This window comes from Mesoplodon bidens (assembly GCF_964165515.1).
Source record: "Mesoplodon bidens genome assembly, chromosome: 8".
NCBI lineage: Eukaryota > Metazoa > Chordata > Mammalia > Artiodactyla > Ziphiidae > Mesoplodon > Mesoplodon bidens.
The window spans coordinates 77787318-77804748 of NC_138165.1; the positions used below are offsets into that span (position 1 = coordinate 77787318).

At 40.2% G+C, this 17431-nt stretch overlaps 1 protein-coding gene across 5 annotated transcripts in view; it reads right to left on the bottom strand.

Moving 5' to 3' along the window:
• Nucleotides 1-4147: 4147 nt before the first annotated feature.
• FTCDNL1 (formiminotransferase cyclodeaminase N-terminal like) overlaps nt 4148-17431 on the bottom strand; it is an 83719-nt gene continuing 70435 nt past the window's right edge. For 4 of the 5 annotated variants that reach the window (XM_081242650.1, XM_081242651.1, XM_081242652.1 and 1 more), the window contains 2 exons: nt 15966-16151; nt 4148-5594 (listed from right to left, as the gene is read on the bottom strand). In XM_081242650.1, coding sequence (XP_081098776.1) covers nt 5158-5594; nt 15966-16151 — 623 coding nt within the window. In that variant the 3' untranslated portion in view covers nt 4148-5157. The remainder of the gene's footprint in view (nt 5595-15965; nt 16152-17431) is intronic. The other variant, XM_081242654.1, reaches the window with a different exon arrangement.

The following is a 17431-nucleotide window of genomic DNA, read 5'->3' on the forward strand; positions in this document are numbered from 1 at the left end:
TAATTTACTTGTTTATCTTTGGCTGCGTTGGGTCTCTGTCGCTGTGTGCAGGCTTTTTCTAGCTGCAGCAAGCGGGGGCTACTCTTCGTTGCTGTGTGCAGGCTTCTCATTGTGGTGGCTTCTCCGTTGCATAGCACCAGCTCTAGGCGTGTGGGCTTCAGTAGTTGTGGCACGCAGGCTCAGTAGTTGTGGCTCACGGGCTCTAGAGTGCAGGCTCAGAAGTTGTGGCGCACGGGCTTAGTTGCTCCGTGGCATGTTGGATCTCCCCGGACCAGGGCTCGAACACATGTCCCCTTCATTGGCAGGCGGATTCTTAACCACTGAGCCACGAGGGAAGTCCCGACTTTAATTTTTAAAATTACATTAGTCTATATTTTTAATGGTGGACTAAGCTACTACATGAAAGACATTCACTGGAAAACTCCATCCAACGATTTACCATGATATTTCCAATCCTTACCCCAATTCAACACTCAGACTCCCTATTAGATGAAAGAATAGCAAGACTGTCAAAGGTAACACAGAACGTGCGATAAGAAAACAATAAAATTCGGAGAATACAATGCGAACGAGGAGAAAAGGCAAGTAATCATCAACAAGCTGTTTTCATTAGGAACTATAGATCCACACTGAATATTTTCTGCCTTTTTCTCCTTTCCTTCTATTTGGTCTGTTGATAGGTTTATTTCTGACAGGATCTAGTCAGGAAGACAGAAACCACACTAAGCATTTCAAAAGAAATAACGTTGAAAATTTGGTCAACAGTTGTTGGAGAACCAAAAGAGCTAGGAGAGAACGTGGTGCCCAGAGATAAAAATAACTGCAGGAAGCACTATGCCCCAAGGCTGGAGGAACAAAGGGAGGGGGCAGGGTTCTCAGAGTCTAGAAGCCTAGAGAGGCCTCACAGAGCTGGGGCTCAGCCACCGCCGGTGCTTCTGAGTGCACATTGGGGCCAGTTCTCAAAGTGACAGGAGAAAAAAGCTGGAGCCTGGAACCAAGAGCCACTGTCAGGTCAAGAGCCACTGCTGCGGTGGGGCTGCCCGAAACGGGAAGGAACTTGAAACAGCAAGTCCCTCTCCTCCTTCAGCCCTGCAGCACCCCCGTCCAGCTCCCCAGAGAGGCAGAGGCTAACGGCAGAGTCCTGGTGGCATAAAGCAGCATAGGTGCGGGTTGGCGTGGGGCTGAGAGACGAAAGCCGGACCAAGCACACACCACACATTTAGAAAGAGCAATTCATCCCATGTTTAGGTCTCTGTCGCTCATCTTAACTCACAACAAACTAATTAGCCGCAAAATACTGCAAACTGGGCAAAAGAAGTGACAAGAGTAATCCAACGTCAGGCTGAGTTCAACCAGAGCCATGCTTCACCAGCACCTTTCCTTGTACCTTAGAGGAGCACTCTAAGGGATTGCTGTTAGCGGCCTAACTGTTCTTACCTATGAAAAATGGGCTCCTTCGAGGCCATGTGCGGGCCTGCTTAAAACAATAAGCTTTTCGAACCCCCAAGCGCGACATACTCCGGGAGCATGGTCTGGATGCTTATCAAACAAGTTCCTGGGCCATTCTCTGAAGTTTCTGGGCAAGTACAAACAAAAGAGTCAAATAAAATGCCTTTTAAAAGCAAGGCAGTGGAGCACGTACCCTGTCAGTGAGATCCTCATATCCCCACAGAGTAAACAGTAACATGAGAATATTTATACTAAACAAAACTGTATATCAAGCCTGCTTTGGCTCAGCCAGGGGGAATGATAAATTCCTTGCAGATCTCTCATAGAGTGGTCCTTTGTGGTCCATGGACGCCACTTCCAAGACGGTACAAACCAATTACAGAGCAAGGCTTTTCATTATGTTGAGGAATGAAAATATCACCCCCCATTTTGTTTTATTTTACAGTTATATTTTACTTAGCCCGTCCCTCCCCCTTATGTTAAAGACGTTTTAACTTGTGGAGTCAAGCCCAAGTTCAGGTTGGAAGCGAAGGACAGCCCCTCCCCACCACCAACAAAAGCCCTGATCACCTCACAGCCTAGCTTTTTGCTTTCCTTGTCCCTCTTCTCAGAAACTAAAACTTGAACTTAAAGTGGGGTAGAGTAAAAAACACTAAAGAGTTAATAAAATGTAAACTCTATTTGTCCACATCAATTTTGTCCCATTTACAACTGGCACAAGTCATGGACAAAGTCATCTGGCAGGAGATGGAGGTTAAACAAGCTATGAAGCCACATTCCATACAATGTCCACTTTGAGGTCCGATGGAAAAAATACTGCAGAAACATTTGCACAAAGTGTTGGTCTGTTTCTAAGAGAGTAATATGAGAAAAGGTTAATATGTATCAGGGTATTTGTTAGTTTGTTTGGTCAGATTTTTCTCAACCCAATTTGATAATCCTTCTTATTGTTATAGATCCATCCCCACTACTTCTACCAGCTCATACATAGAGAGAGCTGATGATGCCACATCCGTCCAAAGGATAAACCTGCAGCAACTTACAGCTGTTTCAGATTTTCTAAAGAACGATTGTGGAGCAAGGGAGAAGGGGAAGAGAGAAAGACAATAGAAAAAACAGCGAAATTAGAATATGAACAAGTGGTAAGAAGTGAGGTTGCACTGGTTTTGAAAATTGTTTAAAACAAAAATAGTAAATTATTGTCTTAAATAGACAGCTGGTCTTCCCTGGTGGCGCAGTGGTTGAGAGTCTGCCTGCCGATGCTGGGGACACGGGTTCGTGCCCCAGTCCAGGAAGATCCCACATGCCGCGGAGCGGCTAGGCCCGTGAGCCATGGCCGCTGAGCCTGCGCGTCCGGAGCCTATGCTCCGCAACGGAAGAGGCCACAACAGTGAGAGGCCCGCGTAACGCAAAAAAAAAAAAAAAAAAAAAAAAAAATAGACAGCTGGATCAAATGCCAAATTTAATCAACTCCATTTTAAACCATTAACTAAGCCTCACATGTAGTGCCCAAGTCCATCATAAAAGATTAAAAAGGGAAAAACAGATCTTATATGTTCATACACATTAATGGATATTAGAAATTTGACAAAATTTTATTTAGAAAGTATGGGCTTAGTGAAATTGTCTTATTCACATGTTTGTGTTTTGTTTTTTAAATTTTTATGAAATATATAATTTTTAATAATTGTGGTAAAATCTACATAAAATTTACCTTTTTTTTTTTTTGCGGTACGTGGGCCTCTCACTGTGTGGCCTCTCCTGTTGCGGAGCACAGGCTCCGGATGCACAGGCTCAGTGGCCATGGCTCATGGGCCTAGCCACTCCGTGGCATGTGGGATCTTCCCGGACCGGGGCACGAACCCGTGTCCCCTGCTTCGGCAGGCAGACTCTCAACCACCGCACCACCAGAGAAGCCCCCATTTTAACCATTTTTAAGTGTGTAGTTCAGTGGCATTAAGTATTCATATTATTGTACAACCATCACCACTATCCATCTCCAGAATTATTTTTTCATCTTCAAAAACTGAAACTCCATACACCCATTAAATAGATGTTTGGTTATAAATAGGCCTTGCTCAAAACTGGCAATCTAGAATGCAGTGATACGAATCTGGAGAGGTTAATCCAGGTAAGTGGCAAATGAATCAACTCCTACTACAACCCCAAGTGACTCAGTGACAACCTGTGCTTTTACCCTCTCTCATGTGTTTAATATTGATGACCAAAACTGAAGCAAAGCTCTAGAAGAGATCTGGAAAGTGTGTTAATATATTTCATTTTTACATTACAGCTTACAAAGTACTTCCATTTATCCCCTAGAACACAATCTGAGTGGGAACTCTTTTCCCTGTTTTATAGGCAATGAAACTATGACTACGGGGAAGGTAAGAGCAAGGACCAGAACCCAAGCCAGAATCTACTGTCCAGCGCTTGCCCTACTAGGCCACATGGCCTCTGCCAAAGCAAGAGAAAAACGAGGCATGACTACTTCTCAGCTCTCCCAGACTCACTGGGTCTAACTGGAGAGCATCTGCTCTCTTCATCACAGCAACTAAACTTCCTTACACCTGAAAACCACACCTGGTTCATCATTTCTCCATCTTTGTTGTATTTATATTAACAGCAAAAAGAAAACACCCCAAAAAAAGCATAATTCTGAAACACAATTAATGCAATCACAGTCAAGAGTCAAATGTAAGTCAAAAAAATATATTAGGATAGATTACTGGATCCTATAAAAAGACTGAGTTCAACCTCTTTTTTATTTTTAATTACTTAAAATAAATTCACATTATGTGCTCTTATTAGACAAGACCATAATCTCTCTTGCTAAACAAAACCTATGGAAAAATTCATTTCTTTGTGCTTTACGAACAGAAAGCACCTTGTACCAAAGAATTACAAGCACTAAGGATTTACATAAAATTGCCAGAATCAGCAAGTGGTGGCTTCTTTTAGTTCACAAAGAGGCAACCTATTCTGATTTCTTTCAAATAAAATTCTTCCACCAAAACCCTTCTCTTTGCTCAAGAGCAATAAATTCCCTAAACCTTCAGGCTTCCCATTTAAATTCCAAAAAGGATAAATACAATCCCTCAAAGTCATGCCCAACACCATCGTTCTACTTCTCCACATAAACATAAAAAAATTAGACAAATCTGGCTGCAGAATGAACAGTGGGTCATCCCAAACAAGGCAGGAAAGAACAATCATGCTTCGAAAGAGTAATTTTATTTTATAATTCTCCCCACTTTATAGTTACTTAGTACTTGATTTTTAAAAGTACACATTAAAAAAATGATTACTTAAAAAATGGGAGTTGAATACAGGACTCTGGAATAAAGAGGTCAGGAAAACCAAATAAATTGAGTCCGTTTTTAGTTTTGTCCATGATAATTAAAGACAATTTGACAATGATGGCCATTTTACCCAGCTGATTCAGGAGGGCTTCTAGTACATGCAAGTGCATGAACTTGATACAGAGGGGGATTTCACGAAGTTTTAATGACGACTAGAAATATCATAAAGCGATTATGGACAATCTATAAACACCTGTTGTTGTCACTGGACAGAGAATGCTTCCAGTTTTCCAATTCACAGCTGGAACCAAGCTCTTGGATCTTCCACTCGTCTTCACTGGCCAAAAGAAAACTTTGTAATGGCTGATACTTTTTCCTTACAATTTCAGTGAAGCCTTAGCTTGGATCACATGAAAATACCTCTGCGTATCTTCCAGAACTCCCCAATACCTTCCTTAATAGCATATTCAGCACAGTTCTTGCACTCTTGGGGTGTAAATCCAATTAATGCTCTTCCTGTAATACCAATTCCCTGATCACTTGCCAATTTTCTAACTTGAGCTTCTATGTAATGAGGAGATAGATAATAAAAATGGTCCCCAAGGACACTGTAAGCCATGTATTGAGAGCCTTCTGAGGTTTCTGTAACTTCTTGATCTTCAAAACTCTCTACATTGCAAGCTATCTCAATTTTCCCTTCGTGAGGAAAAGCCATCGTTTGGACGCCCTTCAATCCATTCACATTTGAGCCCCGAATGGCATTAGCGATCTCTTTTCCCAGAGCCAAGTCTTGAGAATCTATGGTAACATTGCAGTTCATCACATATGGGCTAGCGCCGATGCCTAAATCATTAGAAAAGCATGTTAATCAAGCAAAGTGAAAGCCTCATTTTTAAGATTCTATTCTCTACCCAATTTTAATCCAATGAGTTTCCTTTACTTGGTTTTACTTTCAAAATAATACACAAATATTCCTCATTATCAACTCCAGAATTGTCTAAAGGTCATACATATTTTGAATACCAGAGTTATTTGAGCTATAAGCAGATACTTTAATCTACTCTAAATGTATCTGGATGTTTTTTCTAAAATGGTTAAGAAAAGCCCAGACTTTCTAAAGTATCAACAGATATTTCAAAAGGCACATTTGAAAATCAAATATCAACAGCAGCAAAATGTCTTGGCCTTCCATTCATTTCCAAGGCCATCTCCACAGGGGCTGGAATTCAGTGCCAGGACTACGGGTCTGGGAGACAGGAATAAATCACACTCTGTACCCATCCCTTCCACCCCAAACACAGACCTGTCATCACTGAGCTAGGTTAAGATCGGATTCAAATGAAACTCAGCAACAGTCTTGGCTAGGAAAGGAGGTCACTAAAAAGTGACAAAACAGTCTTGGAATTGGGAAAGACAAAGGGACTCTTGTGTCTCATGACCATGTGGGTTTGGCAGGGCAGGGTTTGGGGCACTATGTATACCTTCTTGGTATAACCAGTTGGAGGCATCTCTTTCTTCCATCCCCAGCTTCCCAAGGGACTGGGACTGCCATTGCTACTCCAGAGCCTGGTTACTCTAGAGCCCAGGGGCAACTGTCCTGCTTTTCCCTGCCTTGGGGATGATGCAGCTCATGTTACATAAATAGCCCTGCTCTAATTATAGTTTACATTATAAGATGGACAACTTGGTTAAATTAGCATTGGTATGAAAAGCTTAGGTTTGCAGTTTCTTCATTTTGGGGGAACTTTACATTTCTAAAGGCAAAGTGACTAGGGATTGATGAGGGCTGACCTCACCTTCAGCATAAGACAATTCTTTAGTTACTATTCCAACATTATTTTACTGTCAACGTTTTTTCTTGCTACTTTCAAACTTATTGCTCATGGTGTCAGTATCCAGCGAGAGATCCTGCTGAATTCACTTTCCCCTAGACAGCCGTGGTTTGGGGGCTTTGCTGCCTAGCCTGGGTACTCTCATACTAATAGACGCTTTACAGAAAATCAGCACACGGAAACCACATTTCATCTTTTTCCCACACATGTACATAATGAAACATTTCAACTCCCGAGGCTGGGCCTCTTCCTACTGGGAATTCTGCAGGAATGAATCAGATTACAGTATTTCTCCATAATGCTTATTTCATAAAAATTAAATTTCTTAACAGTCAATACATATCTCTCTCAACCTCATACACCAATCACTTACTCTAAATATCTTTGAGAATTATATGAGTTTTAACATTTCACAGAGTACAATTGGAAATTTTTCTTGTCAATGCTAATGTCATTCGTTAATGGAAAGCATCCAAGCATGGTTTCTCTCTCCTCTACCCCTCAACAGGTAATGTTACAAACAGTCCCATTTTCTCATATCTGATATACATACCTTATTCTGACTCAAGGAGTGGCCTCATCTTTATCATTATTCAAACAAATAGCTAGATCACACTGAGATTTTGCTGAAAAGTATGTATACATATATTGGGTTATACTAAGTATTGATACTATTCAAAACACTTATTGGGCCTATTGTGCTTTGCTATACCAGAACTCTGATATGCCCAGTCAACATTCAGATATTCATATGTAAGTTATCAGCTTGGGGGAGGTAGTCACTTCCAAGGCAAGTTCATTCATATGGACCCAGGGCTCTTCCTCCCCACAGTATGGTGGCATGGACCATTCCATCCCTAAAGACATGGGACTTTTTCTGAATCCCCCATCCAGCAGATTCCAAGGCACCTGTTACCACCATGTGCCCAATAACTGTACCTTTTGTCACAGAGTTTCTAAAATTGATCATTCTTGCTAATAAATGAACTCATTACCTAAGATAAGTTATTAGATGTAGAATAAGCTTAGATGTTAAGTCCAGAGCACAAGAGTGCCATAAAGAATTCACTTGTCCCAACACTGATTTACTTAATTAAAATAAAACTCTACTTACAAAATTCCTTCAAAAGCTAATTATTTCTTAGAAAAATAAAATTGAACATTAGAAGTAACATATATTCTCTTCTAAATAAAATAAGAGTAATCACAAACAACACAGAATCATCATTTCTTTTGTATATGCTCGTTATGTTGTGTTTTAAATTCTTTTTTTAAATTTATTTATTTATTTATTTATTTTTTGGCTGCTTTGGGTCTTTGTTGCTGTGCATGGGCTTTCTCTAGTTGTGTTGAGCAGAGGCTACTCTTCGTTGTGGTGGGCGGGCTTCAGTAGTTGTGGCACACGGGCTCAGTAGTTGTGGCTCGTGGGCTGTAGAGCACAGGCTCAGTAGTTGTGGTGCACGGGCTTAGTTGCTCCGTGGCATGTGGGATCTTCCCGGACCAGGCATCAAACCCGTGTCCCCTGCATTGGCAGGTGGATTCTTAACCACTGCGCCACCAGGGAAGTCCCTTAAATACTTCTATTAAACTTTAATTATACAATAATTGATTTTGTTTTATCACTGTATCTTATTCAAGCAGTGAATAAACAGAGATAGTCAATGAAGCTGAGAAGTTTCCGGCCTAATCAGGTTGTAGTACCCTTCCTGAGGGGTTGTGAGGTCATGACCCATTTCTTAGAAATAAAAAAAGAAAGGAAAGAAAAGAAAGGGAGAAAGAAAGGGAAAAAGAAAAAAGAAAAGAAAAGGAAAGAAAAGAAAAGAAAAGAAGAAGAGGGCTTCCCTGGTGGCACAGTGGTTGAGAGTCCGCCTGCCGATGCTGGGGACACGGGTTCGTGCCCCGGTCCGGGAAGATCCCACATGCCGCGGAGCGGCTAGGCCCGTGAGCCATGGCCACTGGGCCTGCGCGTCCGGAGCCTGTGCTCCGCAACGGGAGAGGGCACAACAGTGAGAGGTCCGCGTACCGCAAAAAAAAAAAAGAAGAAAAGAAGAAAAGAAACTGCTTTCTGCCCAAATGCACGCATTTCTAATTCCTCCATTTAATCCTTCCCAAGTCCAACACCAATATGGTGATCCAATTCGAATGAATCAAATTCTGCATTTAAATCCAGCAGTCCCACTGACCTTATATGAAATGCTGAATTTGATTTTTTTATGCTAGTTTAAACTTAGTAGAGATTTTTTAAATAAGGGAGCTAATTAATCCCAGAAAATCGTATTTCTAGTTAAATGTCATATAATTAAAGTAATTCCATTTTTTGCTCTAAAATTAGAAACCTGATGTGAAAGTTTGTTTCTCAGTTTGCGGTCTCGCCCCGCTCCTGCCTCCCGCAGATTGGCACTCGGCTGCTCTGGCGGCAGCATGAATCTCCTCACTGCAAAGCTGAAATTCCAATTTTATTCCAACGCAACTGTCACAACGCCCTGAAGCAAGCTAAAAACAAGGAAAAAAATCTTTGGTATGATTTCACTTTCCATGTGTTCTTTAATGAAAAATTTATCTTTCTAAATATTGGTGTTTACTCCTAGTTAAATACTTTTTTTATCAAAAAGAAAAAGAAACTGAGATTCAGTTGCTATTATTTCACAGGGAAATATAACAGGCCTGATGTTTTCCTGACAATTCTGTTATTTTCTTGTGTGGAAACACTGTATTTATCATATACTGTACGGCTGGTGATTCAGATATTGTAGAGACCTTATGGTGAACTGATATAGATGTAAACTCTTTATGCCAGATTGTTTAAGCATAAAAAAAACAAATGCACTTAATTAACATCTGATGTGTAGCTTTTGCAAACACAAATGCAATATTTGTGTTTGAGCACTGGCAGTAATGACTGTGAACTATGCTATTAATGTCTGGTTTAAAGATGCTTGCGGTAGGACCATGTCTGGAATAACACAAATAAAAAACTGCATTCAGACAAAACAATAGTGAAGAGCCCATTAGAAAAATGAAAAAGCAGCACTCAAAAGAAACACATGTATTTTTTTTCCCCTTTAGATCAAAATTATTCTCAAAAATCGTTCCAGGTGCCATCATCTTCAATCAATTAATGGTGAAAAGATTCTATATATTTTCCTCCACAGAAAGGATTTCATTTTAGGGAGTCAGAAGTTGCTAAGGGATGTATTTAGAAGTTCTATTTATCATATTAAGTTCCTCTTTGGTGGCTTAGTTTTAAAAGATGCATGAGGAGAGAGCCGAGGTGGTGCTTTGGGATATTTGGCATTTTTATAGCTGAAGAGAGAACTGCAAATTTGTGGATTACATTACAGTTTGAATAAATAAAGAGATTCTCATGAACTAATGTGCGACTCCCTCATTAAATATGTTTTTACTGAAAACCTGCTGAGTTCCAGGAACCATGCAGGTTACTGGGTGTAAAAACATGAAGGTTAAAATAAGATAAAACCTAGCCTAAATGTGGTCCTTGCTTCAGACTAACAAACAGAGCAAGACAATAGACTTGGAACTCAGGTTCAAAAATATAAACAGCTGTTATTACACCAAAAGCAATTAGTCATCATTACGTATTGGTATTTTAAATTTTTTAGAACATGTACTAAAGAGAAACCACAGCTGAAACAGGACATTTGATGACTAAAGCCATAAAACTCAAACATAATTGCTAAGTCCAGTGCTCCCATGGCAGGAAGAATGCAGGACTCTTAGGCATGTGGCCAAATCCACAGAAAAGAAAGCTGAGTGACGCTGTGTGGCATAGGGCCGGCAGTGGCTCCCTGTGGGTCTGAATTCAAGTTCTACCTCTTCAGGGACATTGCCTCTGCTCAGCTGTCTTTCAGCAAAATGGCTATGACGTTTTCCCACTCTGCAAGGAATTGTGAGCCTCAATTTCTCAACTCTGAATCTTTCAGAGTAACAGTACTTCAGAGAGGAAATCACAGAGGTAGATCCATGTTAATATCATAATGGAATGAATCCAGTCCAGTTGAAAGGAACCTCAGGTGACCTGCCTGCTCCCAGGTTTTCTATAGGAGAACAGTGCCTTTCACCAGCTCATTCAGAGACAAAAGCAAAGTCCTTCATGCTTCTATTACAGGTTACACACTTAATTACACATTGAGACTTTCATCTTCCATCACTCCAACTAGATTTACAAGCAAATGTAGAAAATTATGAAAACAGGTTCCTCAAAGCGGGACTCATTCTAAAACTAGAAATTATTTTTCAAAGACTAAGTAAAGTTTTGGGTGTGAAGTAAACGGCATTATTCAATGTCAAGAAAAGTGCCTGATGCAGCAACTTCTCATTTACTGAGACAGAAGTAAGCAGGGACATCTCTCACTAACCCATTGAAATAACTAAACAGAAGTCCTTGATTCCAAGATGTGCCAATTACCTCCATCTATGATTCCTAAGGCATCATATGAAACTATAGTTCAAAGAAGTGTCCCTCTATTTTTAAACAATGATGCATATATGCAGGCCAGTCATATATCAGCCAGCGGTGTTTAAATTATCCTATAAATGTTTAGGGTTTTAAAATATATATGTATAAAGTATTTATTTATAGATCTAAAAGTATCAACTATTACTGCTTTGTCCTTATTTATGTTCCTCATGAGCTGGCCAACTACAAACTTCTAAAAGGAATTTGGTTTAAAAGATTTTGTGTGTTTGGCACTGACTATGGGTGTTAATCATTTCTGAGCTCACTTTTTTCTCTTCTGTTTATAATATTCTCAGGGAACTTCAAAACAGAAACCTGTTCCCTTATAGATTCTGCTTCCTCTCGGGTACTGTGTAGATTACTTTGTCACTGGAAAGTTAACTGTAAGTGTTCAGTTGATAGCACCAATCATTTCTATTTAATTTTTTTAGGAAAAGAAATAAATATAGCAATGTGTTGAAGCTTTTCTGTTTTGATGGGAGGAGTGGAAAACTATGTTGAGAAACATTGATGTAAATAAAAAATGTTAGAAAAATATATAAAGCCATTAAATTTAAAAATAAGGAGGGAAATCGCCATAGTTAGGAACTAAATTCACTGAAAAATTAGATGAATAACATTTCTACCCTAATGACAGAGGTGCTAGAAATTCTCCTTCAGTAGATATTACTTTTAAAAATGAAAACATTTTACTCCTTCTTACGTAAGTGTTTCTTAAGAGATAATTCGTGCAAGTAAGGTAACCTAATATTTCGGTTGATTATGTGTCTTAAACTCGAATTATAATCTTGTTCATGAAATATTAGAAACTGTTTATCCATATCCTTTATTCACTGTTCCTCTCTGAAACATTTTACTTTTCTATTAGAATCTCTTTTGAGCCTATTAAATGAGGTGTCTCTCGATGAATAACAGTCTACCTAGCCTTGGCAACTTATAATTTTCATGTTTTTTTGCACAAACTGAGGATTCTGCCACTTAGCAGGAGATATTAGCAAAAAAGACATACGGAGGGGAAAGTTGTGCTACTTTTCCCTTCTTATCTTAAATCTTTCATCAGCAATCTGAATAAATGCATTGAAACCCAGCTTTTATAAAACTGACCATTGATAAACCTCAATAATTACCCTTTATGAAAGATGACGGAAAGTAATCACAAGATCAAATCAATTTAGAGAAATAATGAAAATATGTTGAAAGATTTAAGAATTTAAAAACACTTTTCTTACAAATATATAACATAAATAAAATAAATAGATGCATACATATATTTTACAATACTGAGATCATACTGTTTATACTACTTTATATCCTTTGGCCTTGACACTGGCTTTCTCTCTGCCTGAGACTACTGTCCACATCTCCACGTGGCTAACTGCTTCTCTCCCAGTCTTTGCTCCAACACTGCCTTCACTATGAGGCCTACTTTGGTTTATCCCATTTAAAAACTGTAGTTCAGGGCTTCCCTGGTGGCGCAGTGGTTGAGAGTCCGCCTGCCAATGCAGGGGAAAACGGGTTTGTGCCCCGGCCCAGGAAGATCCCACATGCCGCGGAGCGGCTGGGCCCGTGAGCCATGGCCGCTGAGCCTGCGCGTCCGGAGCCTGTGCTCCGCAACGGGAGAGGCCACAACAGTGAGAGGCCCACGTACCACAAAAAAAACAAAAACAAAAACAAAAACAAAACTGTAGTTCACTCCCATCCCAGACACATGATTCCCATTGTCCTGTTCAGTTTTTTTATTTTTTTTGGCTGTAGCACTTATTTTCTAACATACTATATAATTCTTTATTTATTAAGCTTGTTATTTACTGTCTCTCTCTTCACCCCTTCCCCACTGGAATGTAAACTCTTTTTTTTTTGTCTGCGTTGAGTCTTCGTTGCTGCTCGCAGGTTTTCTCTAGTTGCGGCGAGCAGGGGCTACTCTTCGTTGCGGTGCACGGACTCTAGGTGCGCGGGCTTCAGTAGTTGTGGTGCATGGGCTCAGTAGTTGTGGCTCATGGGCTCTAGAGCGCAGGCTCAATAGTTGTGGCGCACGGGCTTAGTTGCTCCACGGCATATGGGATCTTCCCGGACCAGGGCTTGAACCTGTGTCCCCTGCATTGGCAGGCAGATTCTTAACCACTGCGCCACCAGGGAACTCCCTGGAATGTAAATTCTTTGAGGGCAAATAAATTCTATTTTCCCCACTGACCATAGTGCCTAGCACATACTAGGTACTTGATAAATATTTGTTGCATTAATTAATAAACTACAAATTCTCTCTACATTGTATTGTATTTTTCAAGTCTCTAAAAATTCTTCCAAACCTTCACACTTAATTGCTTGCATAACAGTCTTTCACCTAGGTATATCTTATTTAATAATCACTCTCAAATACTGAACATTTACATTGTTTCCCATATTTACTATTATAAATAGTTCTTTGATAAACATACTTGTGCATAAGTACATGTACCTTTTATTATTTCCTCCGGAATAAATCTATTTCCTTAAGATAAATCTATCACTAGAACTAGAAATTTCTGCAAAGCAGTTACATATGTTCTTGGAGCTCTTAATACACATCACCAACTCACTTCCAAAAAGTTTATACCAATTGATGCTACCATTAGTAGCATGAGTGCCTCTAACTACATCTTTACCAGTATCAAATTTTACCTTTAAAATACCATCTTTAAACATTTTTGTGCCAATCTTGGCATTTTAAAGTAAACTTAGGATTGTCAGATGTTGACGAAATTCTCCATGTAAATCACAGATCTCCACATGGAGTAAAAATAGAGAAGAAATTAGAAATTCCAATGGCTTGTCCATTCCAATCAAACAATGTAAAATGGGTGAGATTATCTCAACCCCAGACAATCATTAGGTGAGATGGGGGAGCAGTGTTCACTTTGGTTTAGACAATTACAAACCAAGTTTGTTCTTAGAAGATTGAATATGATTAGTGATAACATGAACATTTAGTCTTTAACTCAGATATGCTTTTTAGAGTTCTCTAAAGTTCTCCCTAAATACCGACCCATTCAGTCTCACAGCAATGCAGAAATGAGGATGACGTTTTTCCAGGGACTGCCTAATCCAACACTAAAGCCAGTTCTGTTCTCTAGTACTAGGATTCCTGCTTCTAATTCCTGTCCACTGACTGTAATCCCAGTCACTGGGCACTGTGCTGACAAGGTTCGTGAAATAATCCTTTCAGTCTTTAGTGAGGCCCAAATTAGAAACCAGGAAATAGCTGTCTGAAAATTTAGTCACAAGCTTACACTTCTACATTTGTGAGACAAGTCGTGGGAAAATATGTGAGGTTCAAATTGGCAGGGAGCAATCAGCTTCTTCCTTTTGCCATAAGTAAAGACTAACACACACTTTTTTATAAATCTTTTCTCTAAATGGAAGGAAGAAATGGCCCCTTAGTACTGTGTTTGGCACTTAATAGACATTATTTCAACTTCACAGTCTCATGAGGGAGATATAATTATTATGTCCATTTTACAGATATGGGAACTGAGGCTTAATGAGTTAAGGAACACTCTGAAGTCACACGGCCAATGAACAGCAAGGCCAGGATTCGAGCATAGCCTCAAAGCCTGCACTGTTTTCACTGTACTGCTCTGCTTGATTATAGATATCATTGGTTTGAGAGCAGAATTCTGCACCAGGGATTAGTAACCAAAAGCCTATGTGTAACTGCACCACGGAGAAATGTGTGTTTCTTATGGCTGCCCACCTCTTGCTCCTTGGGGACCTAGTATCTTAGTAACCGCTAAAATATTAACTGACTATGAAAATGTTACCTAGCGTGGTTTAATTTGTGATCCCTACAGAAGATACTTGAGGGTGAAAGAATTAAGACTCAAATAAATGGCACTAGGATGGTGAAGTGCAGTGAAAGGGGATGGCGTTTTGGATGGGGTTCTACTGCCTTTTCCGAAGGTAAGCTCTAAGCAAGGAGTGGGACTGGAGTAGCAGAGAGAGGTAAGAGTTGGTGAGATCCAGGGGAAGGAAGAATACTATTCCTCATGTTTGTTCTCTCTGGCCTAGAGCCTGCTGTGTAGAAAAGCTTGTCTCCAGGGTGCCTCTAGAACTGACTTCTAGCTGTAAGCATCAACTTGGACACACTGGATGTTCAAGTGCTGAAAGACTTTCCTACCAGCTAAAAGTAAGCTCTACCCAAGTCCTGAGCCACCAAGTGTCCCCAGGATACATGCTCATGCCCAGCACAGCAGCGGGCCTCCAGGACCTGTCCTGGTGTCAACAATTCTCATCATCAGTGGCCATGCTGCAGGGCTCGTTATTTATCTTGAACATCACTCTTGGGGGCTCTCATGGAATATATGATGAGGGCTTCCAGCCTCTCTGGTCTGCTCATGAAGGCATGGGTAAGAAAGAGGCATGAGGAGACCTTCAACCAAGTCAAGAAGAAGCCCCAGCTGAAGTCCTCCTGTATTATGTGGGAGGGACCAAATGAAGGTGACCTCAGGATACTCAAGTTTAAAAACAAAAGCAGAGGGGCTTCCCTGGTGGTGCAGTGGTTAAGAATCTGCCTTCCAATGCAGGGGACAGGGGTTCAAGCCCTGGTCCAGGAAGATCCCACACGCCGTGGAGCAACTAAGCCTGTGCGCCACAGCTACTGAGCCTGCGCTCTAGAGCCCACAAGCCACAACTACTGAGCCCACAAGCCACAACTACTGAAGCCCGCGCACCTAGAGCCCATGCTCCGCAACAAGAGAAGCCACCGCAATGAGAAGCCCGCACACCGCAACAAAGAGTAGCCCCTGCTTGCTGCAACTAGAGAAAGCCTATGTGTAGCAACAAAGACCCAACGCAGCCAAAAATAAATAAATAAAATAAATAAATTAAAAAAAACCAACAACAAAAGCAGAACAAAACCACACTATGAACCTGTTAAACCACATCTTCGGGCAGGTGCAACTCCCAGGTCAGGTTTAAGAGCACTGAAATCCCTCCTTGTGAACCAGCCCAGTTGTTTCCTTCTCTGGACAAGAGTGCGCTTCTCAGGCAGGTCGGCCTCACCAAAGAGAAACACACTGCAGCCAGGAACACGCTGGACCAGATTCTCAGCGAGGTCTATGGACAGTGGGAAATTTTAACAAAATTAAATTAAAATCAGGCCTAATGAAAGAAAATAAAGCACATAATTTTCTTATTGTGGTAAAATATATTTAACACAAAATTTACCATTTTAACCATTCCTAAGTGTACAGTTCAGTAGCATTAAGTGCGTTCCCATCACTGTTATAACCATCACCACTAAAGCATATAATTCACACAAATTTTAAAAATCAAAGTTTGAGCACAATTAATTTTCCCTTGAAGTTAGTCTCATAATAAAAAGTTTGTCTATGTACAAGGAGGCTAGAATTTCTAAGCCATTATGAATCTAATTCCATAAGGAAAATTCATCACTAAGATTAATAAAATTGGTACCTTCAATTTTTAAACTATTTTATAACAGCCCCAAATTGTGTATACTGTTAAGAGAAAGAAGAAGTTAAGAATACAAGGGCCAGATCTGCATTGTCCAATATGGTAACCCTTAGCTACACGTTCCATTAAATTTTAATTTTAATTAATTAAATGAAATGCAATAAAAGTTAAGTTTTTTCAGTTGCATGAGACACATTTCAAGTGCTCAATAACCACATGTGGCCAGTGGTCTTCCTATTGGACAGTGCAGATACAGAACATTTCCATCATCACAGAAAGTTCTACTGGATATATTGGGTCAGATATTCTGTAAGGAAGCCTAGTATTTAAATATAATTTTATGGAGGCTACTCTCTGAATGACGTTTTTTCATTCTCTTCTGCCATTTTTATATTTAGGTTCTGTCTCTGACCTTATCTTTTCAAGGCAGATTACAGAATTACCTTCCTGTTTTTTCTAGAGAACTGCTTTAGGGGACTGCTGTTTGCAGCTGACAGCATGTTTTCACGGCACTAATCGCAGTCCCCTGTAAGCAAGGATAGAGATAGCATAATATTTTTTCTGATGTATAGATGTAGGTATTTGGAAATTTGGGTACTGGCCTGGGACAGCAGGACTGTGGGCCTCCCTTATTTGGAGGCCCATCATGGAACATCAGAGGCTGAGATGGGGCCTTTAAGCACAGGAAACCTCTCCAACTGCAATTCTGAAGGTTGGTTATTTGTTTGTTTCTAACGTAGACTCCTATGCTGATGGGAGGGGTGAAATGTGGAGGGCATTAAAAAAATTTTGTACCTCTGGGTTGTATGCAGTCTGGGGAAATGTTCTTTTTAAAAAATATTTATTTATTTATTATTTATTTAGTTTGGCTGCACCAGGTTTTCGTTGCGGCCCACGGGAACTTCGTTGAGGCATGTGGG